Genomic DNA, 10,157 nt, shown 5'->3' on the forward strand with positions numbered 1-10,157 from the left:
GTCCTTTTCCACTCGGGTCTCCTCCTGGAGTATCCTTCCTAAGTGTCCCCAAAATTTTCACACCACCCGCTCCACGACCCTTCGTTGCAAATGGCCTACCATGCTTACCCTGTTCTTGCCATTGACTCTCAAGAGATGCGCTCCTTTTCTTTGCATGGAAGGTCTTCACTTGTGGCCTCGCAATTTCTGTCCTTTGAGTTTTCTCTCGAACCCCCATTGAAGTAGTGCTTGGTCCCATTGCTGAGGCCTCCGCGGAAATTCCTTCGCATTTCCTTTTTAGCTCTAAGTTCTTGTGCAAGAGCTCAATTTTTTCTGAATACTCGTGCTTCCATCGCCCTTCCCAGTATGCGGCTAGTTTCTTTTGAACTTCTATTTCGTCTCGAAGAACCACGATTTCCTTATACACCTCAACCCAATGTGCCATCTCACAGAATTGCTGGAACTCAGATGATAGCCTGTCGGGCAAAACAATGGGTCATAATAAATTATTAAATACAAGTGGCACTCTCGATCCGTGTTTTGTTCAGCTGTTGTTTCCCCTTTCTTCTCTTGACTCTTGGCCTCGCTTTGTTCCACGGCTATGACCATGTCCGCGACTACGTCTTCCTACCATATATATATACATATAGTTTTTCCCCTCCCTCTTTCTTTTCTTTTCAAAAAGGTACTTTAATGAATGAATGCAGTAAATTGACTAAAATAACAAAATCCAACATTCCAAATACACAAATAAATAGATCCGCACATAACACGCCATATCAAGAAGATAGATAAGCAAATACACAAATACATATCAAGTTGGCCAGATAACCATGTACACAAACACACATACTAACGTCAAGTTGCGGCTGCCTTGCTCAAATTTGACAAAGATCTTGTTTCTTGTGTGTGGGATCCGAATTGAAAAAGAAAGAAAGATCCATCTTGCAGAAAAAGGAAAAAAAAAAAAAAAAAAAAAAACAACGCAAGAAAGAAAAAAAAAATACAAAAACACACAAATCGGATTTCAAGAACAAGAAATAGTTTGCTTGGGTAGCCTAGCCGAACTTGGGTTGAAAGACCAAACCTTGTTGCCTTCAATCTTGAACTATTGGCCGCATCTCTTTGTCCACGAATACCAGAAAACCAGCAGCCATTAACACCCCAAAACAACCAAGAAACCTTGCTATTAAATAGCCACAAAAGGTGGGAGGATAAGATAGGGTTTCCTACTTTGTAGCCGCCTCTTGCTTTTGTTTCTTGATTGCGGTTTGTGCCAACTGCCCAGCCGACCTTTGGTGCCTATTTTTATAGAATTTCCAGCCAATAAAAACGTGGTTTACAAGTCCCAAGAGTCCTAATCAGTTTTGGATTCCATATGGTAGTTAACTCCTAAAATTAGCTACTAGTCACAAACCAAACTTTCCTTTTTTTTATTTCTTTTGGTTTCTTTTCTTTTTTTTTTAGGCGGACAGCTTAGGGTGTTTTTCCAGCATATTATACATCTCATTTTGTGTCTTACAATCAGTCCAACAAGCTTCCAAAACTCACAGCCTTCATCCGCCACACTTGGGTGTAATTTGGTTCAAGTTTGATTGAATTTCTTCAAGAAAATTCTGATTTCTTCAAGAAAAGCAATCTAGTGACTTGAAAAGTGTTGGTGAGATCATTAGAGTGTTTTAATACACTTGAGTGAAACACGAGTGTGAGTGATATACTAAGGGAGTGAGTGAGGTGTTATTTCCACTAACTCTATTTTTGCAGGAATACCTCAACATGTCCGAAGGGAAGGAAACTACTCCTTTTGATATTAAACTTGTGATGGAAGCTATGACTGATAAATTGCTCAAGCTAATGAAACAGGAATTAGAACCATTGCATGAGAGGATGGATAGTCTCGAACACTCCCAAACCAATTCTAAGTCCCGGAGACACAAAGCACCAACCCGTGACTATGAAAGTTCCAACTCCGAGGAGGAATATGGGTCGAGGACATGGAAGAATAAACACCGTAAAGCTGGTGTGGATCCAATCAAAGGCGTTAAAATGCAATTGCCTACTTTCCAAGGCAAATCCGACCCCGATGTCTATTTGGAATGGGAGAAACGAGTGGAGTTGATCTTTGATTGCAATGATTACACTGAAGAGCAGCAAATGAGACTTGCAGTCATGCAATTCACCGACTACGCCATAGTGTGGTGGGATCAAATCACTACTAGTAGAAGGCGAAGTGGTGAATACCCTATCACTACATGGACCGAATTGAGGGGTGTCATGAAGAAACGCTTTGTTCCTAGTCACTACCACCGTGACTTGTACCTCAAACTTCAAAATTTAACACAAGGAGCCAAAAGCGTGGAGGACTATCATAAGGAGATGGAGATAGCCATGTTAAGGGCCGACATTGTCGAGGACCGGGAAGCTACTATGGCACGATTTTTAAGTGGATTGAGGCCTGAAATAGCGGATCAAGTGGAGATGCACCATTATGTGGACCTCCATGATATGCTAGACAAGGCTATTAAGATTGAAAGGAGGCTCAAGAGGAGGGGTCCAATTCGACAAAATCCCAACTTCCAAGCTGGAAATTGGAGAAGCCAACCCTTCAAGAGGGAAGTCAACCCCTCTAGTGCATTCCCCTTGGTCAAACAAGGTGGGACAACCAAGGAGTCACTAAGGCCGAATGCACCTTCCTCAAAACCACCCTCAAGGGGCGATGGTAGGCCTACTCATGAGGTAAGCAAAGTTCGATACCGAGACACTAAGTGTTTTAAGTGTCAAGGGTTTGGACATATTGCTTCCCAATGCCCAAATCAAAGGGTTATGCTTATGCTACCAAATGGGGAAGTACAAACGGATGAGGAGGATGAGTGTGAGGACATGCCTCCCTTGGTTGAGGAAGATGAGGAATTTGAGGAGATACCAGCTCATGGTAAAGTTGGTATGGTTGCAAGGCGAGCTCTAACTACTCAAGCTAGTAGAGATGACCTTCAACGAGAGAACATATTTTACTCAAGGTGCCATGTGATGGACAAGCTTTGTAGCTTGGTAATTGACCCAGGGAGCTGTACCAATGTTGCTAGTGCACTCATGGTGGAACGATTGAACTTGCCAACAAGTGATCACCCCCGACCTTACAAACTACAATGGCTGAATAATAGTGGTGAGGTACGTGTTCATAAGCAAGTTTTAATTAATTTTGCCATTGGTAGATATAAAGATGATGTTTTATGTGATGTTGTGCCTATGCAAGCTACTCATATTATTTTGGGAAGGCCATGGCAATTTGATAAAAGGGTCATTTTTGATGGATTCTTGAATAAGTATTCCTTTGTGCATAATACTAAAAAGATCACACTTGCACCTCTTACACCTCAACAAGTGCATGAGGACCAAATTGGGTTGCAAAAGGAATATGACATGCATTGTGACAATAAAAAGAAAAATTTGCATGATACAAAGAGCAAAATGGCCGAACCATCTTCTCATAAAATTGACACTTCACATTCGGCCATTGAAGGGAAAAAGGAGAGAAAATCCATCATGCTTGCTAGAACTAGAGATGTACGAAAGGCTTTGCACTCTAACCAGATTTTGCTTATCTTGTTTTGTAAAGAGTCTTTGCTCACTAATGAACTTGGTGCTTCTTTGCCTAGTGCTATTGCTGACCTTTTACAGGAGTACCAAGACGTATTTCCTGAGGATATACCTAATGGGTTGCCACCTTTGAGGGGAATAGAACATCAAATTGATTTCATTCCTGGCTCTTCCCTTCCTAATAAGGCACCATATAGGACTAATCCGGAGGAAACTAAGGAGCAACAAAGGCAAGTAGAGGACTTGCTTGGTAAGGGCTGGATTCAAGAGAGTTTAAGTCCTTGTGCTGTACCTGTCCTACTTGTGCCAAAGAAAGATGGAGGATGGAGGATGTGCACCGATTGTAGAGCCATAAATGCCATAACGGTAAAGTATCGCCATCCCATACCTCGATTAGATGACATGCTTGATGAGTTACATGGTGCTATTATATTTACTAAGATTGACTTGAAGAGTGGTTATCACCAAATACGCATGAAAGAAGGGGATGAGTGGAAAACAGCATTTAAAACAAAACATGGTCTGTATGAGTGGTTGGTCATGCCTTTTGGCTTAACTAATGCACCTAGTACCTTCATGAGGTTAATGAACCATGTTTTGCGTTCTTTTATTGGTAAATTTGTGGTAGTCTACTTTGATGACATATTGATCTATAGTAAGAGTACAGAAGAGCATGTTGTGCATGTACGAATGGTCTTAGATGCACTTCGAAAGGCGAGCCTCTATGCTAACCTTAAGAAGTGTACTTTTTGCACTAATCAACTTGTCTTCCTAGGTTATGTTGTGAGTGACCAGGGAATACGAGTTGACCAAGAAAAGGTGAAGGCCATAAATGAATGGCCAATACCAACCAGTGTAAGTGAGGTAAGGAGTTTCCATGGCTTGGCAAGCTTCTATAGACGCTTTGTCAAGGATTTCAGCACCATTGCTGCCCCACTTACAGCCATTATCAAGAAAAATGTGCCATTCCAATGGGAAGAAGAACAAGCTAAGTCTTTCCAATTACTTAAACACAAGCTCACACATGCACCTGTATTAAGTTTACCTAATTTTGACAAGGCTTTTGAAGTAGAGTGTGATGCTTCTGGTATAGGTATTGGAGCTGTGCTCATTCAAGAGGGGAAACCAGTGGCCTACTTTAGTGAGAAGTTGACTGGTGCCTCGTTGAACTACTCTACTTATGACAAAGAATTGATGGCCTTGGTGCGAGCTCTCCAAACTTGGCAACACTACCTCAGACCTCGGGAATTCGTACTCCACACTGATCATGAATCGCTCAAACACATCAAATCACAAACCAAATTGAGCAAAAGGCATGCGAGGTGGGTGGCTTTCATTGATAGTTTTGTGTTTGTCATCAAATATAAGGTTGGAAAGACTAATGTAGTGGCTGATGCACTTTCTAGAAGGTATACACTAATCACTACACTAGACACTAAGTTGCTTGGCTTTGAGTTCATTAAGGATTTATATGCAGCTGACCTAGACTTTGGTGAGATTTTCACAACCTTGCCACGAGTTACTCGTGAGCATTATTCTATGTCGCAGGGGTTCTTGTACTACAAAGGTAAACTATGTATTCCAATGTGCTCCATGCGACTTTTGTTGGTTAAAGAGGCTCATGGTGGAGGCCTCATGGGACATTTTGGAGTGGCCAAGACCTTGTCAATTCTCCAAGAGCATTTCTACTGGCCTCGCATGAAGAGGGATGTCGAGAGGCATACACAAAGGTGTGTAACTTGTCACCAAGCAAAATCAAAGGTACATCCTTATGGACTCTACACTCCTTTACCCATCCCACATGAACCTTGGGTAGATTTGTCTATGGACTTTGTCCTTGGATTACCTAGAACTAGACAAGGGCATGATTCCATTTATGTGGTAGTTGATCGTTTCTCAAAGATGGCTCACTTCATTCCTTGCCATAAAACTGATGATGCTAAACATGTGGCTGATTTATTCTTTAGAGACATAGTGCGTTTACATGGGGTACCTCGTACCATTGTTTCTGATAGGGATGTAAGGTTCCTTAGCTACTTTTGGAAAACTTTGTGGTGTAAACTAGGGACTAAATTGCTTTTTTCTACTTCTAGTCACCCACAAACCGATGGACAAACTGAAGTGGTTAATCGGACTTTATCTACATTGTTGCGAGCAATTATTAAAAAGAACATTAAATCTTGGGAAGATTGCTTGCCTCATGTTGAATTTGCATATAATCGCACTGTGCATACTTCTACTCAATTTTCACCTTTTGAAATTGTTTATGGATTTAACCCTCTCACGCCTTTAGACTTGTCTCCTTTACCTATTTCTGAGAGAGTTAACCTAGATGGTAAGAAAAAGGCTGAGATTGTGCGGGATTTGCATACCAAAGCTAGAGCTAATATTGAGAAACGTACCCTTCAATACATTCAAAGTGCCAACAAGGGACGTCGCCAGATGGTGTTTGAACCAGGTGATTGGGTTTGGATACACATGAGAAAGGAGCGTTTTCCAAACCAAAGGCGCAACAAACTACTTCCACGGGGTGATGGACCATTTCAAGTTGTGGAGCGCATCAATGACAATGCCTACAAACTTGACCTTCCAGGTGAGTATGGAGTACATGCTACATTCAATGTGGCTGACTTGAGTCCTTTTCATGCAGACGACAAGCTTGATTTGGGGACAAATCGCCTACAAGAGGAGGGGATTGATGAGGGGCTCAAGGCTGGTCAAACACAAGTTGCACAAGTCATTCAAGTACCAAGTGGTCCAGTCACAAGAGCTCGTGCCAAGAAGATGCGTGAATCTTTACAAGCCCTTGTGAGTACAATCCAAGGCCGCATTGGAGATGATTTAAAGATTATTGAAGGCTTGGAGAATGAAGATTCAAAACTTTACACATTGCTCCAAGTAGAAGACCCTCCAGCGCCTGTTGCTAGTTAGGCGTGCCTCACCTAGTGGTCACGCTTAAGGAAGAGTTAAGCTAGTTCTATTAATTATCTTTTTATAGTTAAATATTAGTTAAAGTCAGTCCATTAAACTCTTAGGGCTGGCCGAATCCTTGTCATTAATTAGTAGGGTTAGTTTAGTCAATTTTGGGATTAGGGTTAATGCTTGTAAAGGCTATAAATAGCCTTACTTCCTCCTTGTTAAAGGGGATCCAGAAATTACATTATATTTGTGAGTTTATTCACTTTTCTCTTCCAAGAGAGCTTTGCTTGAATACTTGAGAGTTTTCTTGAGTTATTCAACCTGAACTTATCAACCAAGTATACACCTTGATTGTGGCGTTCTTCTATCCAGATCGTTGGTTCACTAAATCGTTAGTTGTGGGTTGAGATTCATCTTAGTTCATCAACTCGGGGTTTAGAAGGGTCATACGTGCCGCCTTTTCAACTTGATTGTTCGTCTAGATCCACACATTCATATCATCATGCGTATTTGGTGATAACCACTCTTCAAGTCAATCTTAGTAAATATAATAGCACCATGTAACTCATCAAGCATGTCATCTAATCGAGGTATGGGATGGCGATACTTTACCGTTATGGCATTTATGGCTCTACAATCGGTGCACATCCGCCATCCTCCATCTTTCTTTGGCACAAGTAGGACAGGTACAGCACAAGGACTTAAACTCTCTTGAATCCAGCCCTTACCAAGCAAGTCCTCTACTTGCCTTTGTTGCTCCTTAGTTTCCTCCGGATTAGTCCTATATGGTGCCTTATTAGGAAGGGAAGAGCCAGGAATGAAATCAATTTGATGTTCTATTCCCCTCAAAGGTGGCAACCCATTAGGTATATCCTCAGGAAATACGTCTTGGTACTCCTGTAAAAGGTCAGCAATAGCACTAGGCAAGGAAGCACCAAGTTCATTAGTGAGCAAAGACTCTTTACAAAACAAGATAAGCAAAATCTGGTTAGAGTGCAAAGCCTTTCGTACATCTCTAGTTCTAGCAAGCATGATGGATTTTCTCTCCTTTTTCCCTTCAATGGCCGAATGTGAAGTGTCAATTTTAGGAGAAGATGGTTCGGCCAATTTGCTCTTTGTATCATGCAAATTTTTCTTTTTATTGTCACAATGCATGTCATATTCCTTTTGCAACCCAATTTGGTCCTCATGCACTTGTTGAGGTGTAAGAGGTGCAAGTGTGATCTTTTTGGTATTATGCACGAAGGAATACTTATTCAAGAATCCATCAAAAATGACCCTTTTATCAAATTGCCATGGCCTTCCCAAAATAATATGAGTAGCTTGCATAGGCACAACATCACATAAAACATCATCTTTATATCTACCAATGGCAAAATTAATTAAAACTTGCTTATGAACACGTACCTCACCACTATTATTCAGCCATTGTAGTTTGTAAGGTCGGGGGTGATCACTTGTTGGCAAGTTCAATCGTTCCACCATGAGTGCACTAGCAACATTGGTACAGCTCCCTGGGTCAATTACCAAGCTACAAAGCTTGTCCATCACATGGCACCTTGAGTAAAATATGTTCTCTCGTTGAAGGTCATCTCTACTAGCTTGAGTAGTTAGAGCTCGCCTTGCAACCATACCAATGTTCCTGCAAAAATAGAGTTAGTGGAAATAACACCTCACTCACTCCCTTAGTATATCACTCACACTCGTGTTTCACTCAAGTGTATTAAAACACTCTAATGATCTCACCAGACACTTTTCAAGTCACTAGATTGCTTTTCTTGAAGAAATCAGAATTTTCTTGAAGAAATTCAATCAAACTTGAACCAAATTACACCCAAGTGTGGCGGATGAAGGCTGTGAGTTTTGGAAGTTTGTTGGACTGATTGTAAGACACAAAATGAGATGTATAATATGCTGGAAAAAACACCCTAAGCTGTCCGCCTAAAAAAAAAAAAAAAAAAAAAGGAAAAGAAACCAAAAGAAGAAAAAAGAAAAAAAAAAAAGGAAAGTTTGGTTTGTGACTAGTAGCTAATTTTAGGAGTTAACTACCATATGGAATCCAAAACTGATTAGGACTCTTGGGACTTGTAAACCACGTTTTTATTGGCTGGAAATTCTATAAAAATAGGCACCAAAGGTCGGCTGGGCAGTTGGCACAAACCGCAATCAAGAAACAAAAGCAAGAGGCGGCTACAAAGTAGGAAACCCTATCTTATCCTCCCACCTTTTGTGGCTATTTAATAGCAAGGTTTCTTGGTTGTTTTGGGGTGTTAATGGCTGCTGGTTTTCTGGTATTCGTGGACAAAGAGATGCGGCCAATAGTTCAAGATTGAAGGCAACAAGGTTTGGTCTTTCAACCCAAGTTCGGCTAGGCTACCCAAGCAAACTATTTCTTGTTCTTGAAGTCCGATTTGTGTGTTTTTGTATTTTTTTTTTTTTTCTTTCTTGCGTTGTTTTTTTTTTTTTTTTTTTTCCTTTTTCTGCAAGATGGATCTTTCTTTCTTTTTCAATTCGGATCCCACACACAAGAAACAAGATCTTTGTCAAATTTGAGCAAGGCAGCCGCAACTTTGAGCCAAGAACTTTGGTTTTGTTTTGAAGGTTCAAGATTTGGAAAAAGTTGAGAACAAGATTTTCAAGAACCCTTGTTGTCCCACCCAAGAACTTCAAGATTCAGTCAAAATTTCCAGATTTCAGGAGTTTGAACAACAATATTCAACAAAAACTTGATGGCAGCCCACGAAAATTCAAGAAACTACAAAACCCTAACTTCAAGAAATTCAAGATATCAACTTTGCAGCCCAAGAACTTCAAGATTCAATCCCCACAATATCAAGGACGCTAGGAAATTTCAAGGTCAGCCATGGTTTCATCAAGACACAACCAGAAAATAGGTTTTTCCCTCTCTTTTTCGGATGAACAGTGTTTTCGGGTGAATAGTACCCGATGAACAGTAACCCTTTTTTTTTTTTTTGTTTTTTTTTTTTTTGGATGACTCTATATGAATTCAAGACTTCAAGATACAAGACACAAGACCCACGAAATCAAGACACGCGATGGATGAATTGCGGACAACAACAAACATGAAAATTCAAGACAATCAACGAAACAAGGATAAACAACAAGAACCAAGACAAAACCCTAGCCGCTTATGGAATTCCTAAACGACCAGAATTTGACACTATAAGAAACGGAAAAAAATTTTTCTTCTTTTTTTTTTTTAAGGAAAACTTACAAGATGCAATGGGATATACTTGATGTCGTCGACTAGCTCGTGATACCAACTGATATGAATGTGTGGATCTAGACGAACAATCAAGTTGAAAAGGCGGCACGTATGACCCTTCTAAACCCCGAGTTGATGAACTAAGATGAATCTCAACCCACAACTAACGATTTAGTGAACCAACGATCTGGATAGAAGAACGCCACAATCAAGGTGTATACTTGGTTGATAAGTTCAGGTTGAATAACTCAAGAAAACTCTCAAGTATTCAAGCAAAGCTCTCTTGGAAGAGAAAAGTGAATAAACTCACAAATATAATGTAATTTCTGGATCCCCTTTAACAAGGAGGAAGTAAGGCTATTTATAGCCTTTACAAGCATTAACCCTAATCCCAAAATTGACTAAACTAACCCTACTAATTAATGACAAGGATTCG

General features: G+C 40.5%; 2 protein-coding genes across 2 annotated transcripts; one reads left to right on the forward strand and one right to left on the reverse strand.

The window, feature by feature from the left end:
• Positions 1 to 1,755: 1,755 nt before the first annotated feature.
• On the forward strand, positions 1,756 to 6,507 carry LOC140004793 (uncharacterized). The gene is made up of 3 exons (XM_072044938.1): positions 1,756 to 4,033; positions 4,670 to 5,600; positions 5,898 to 6,507. Exons 1-3 carry the CDS (start codon positions 1,756 to 1,758, stop codon positions 6,505 to 6,507), a joined length of 3,819 nt encoding a protein of 1,272 aa, XP_071901039.1.
• Positions 6,508 to 6,987: 480 nt separating this feature from the next.
• LOC140004794 (uncharacterized) lies at positions 6,988 to 8,127 on the reverse strand. The gene has a single exon (XM_072044939.1). It carries the CDS (start codon positions 8,125 to 8,127, stop codon positions 6,988 to 6,990), a length of 1,140 nt encoding a protein of 379 aa, XP_071901040.1.
• Between the last annotated feature and the right edge of the window lie 2,030 nt (positions 8,128 to 10,157).

This window comes from Coffea arabica, chromosome 4c (genome assembly GCF_036785885.1).
Source record: "Coffea arabica cultivar ET-39 chromosome 4c, Coffea Arabica ET-39 HiFi, whole genome shotgun sequence".
In the NCBI taxonomy this organism is placed as follows: domain Eukaryota; kingdom Viridiplantae; phylum Streptophyta; class Magnoliopsida; order Gentianales; family Rubiaceae; genus Coffea; species Coffea arabica.

What these genes read in the sequence shown, in the direction of transcription:
- LOC140004793 (XM_072044938.1), top strand. Translation starts at nt 1,756, where the DNA reads ATGTCCGAAGGGAAGGAAACTACTCCTTTTGATATTAAACTTGTGATG. An exon ending in TAAGATTGACTTGAAGAGTG is followed by an intron (nt 4,034 to 4,669) that starts GTTATCACCAAA and finishes CTTCTGGTATAG; the next exon opens with GTATTGGAGCTGTGCTCATT. An exon ending in GTTTCTGATAGGGATGTAAG is followed by an intron (nt 5,601 to 5,897) that starts GTTCCTTAGCTA and finishes TATTTCTGAGAG; the next exon opens with AGTTAACCTAGATGGTAAGA.
- LOC140004794 (XM_072044939.1), bottom strand. Translation starts at nt 8,127, where the DNA reads ATGGTTGCAAGGCGAGCTCTAACTACTCAAGCTAGTAGAGATGACCTT.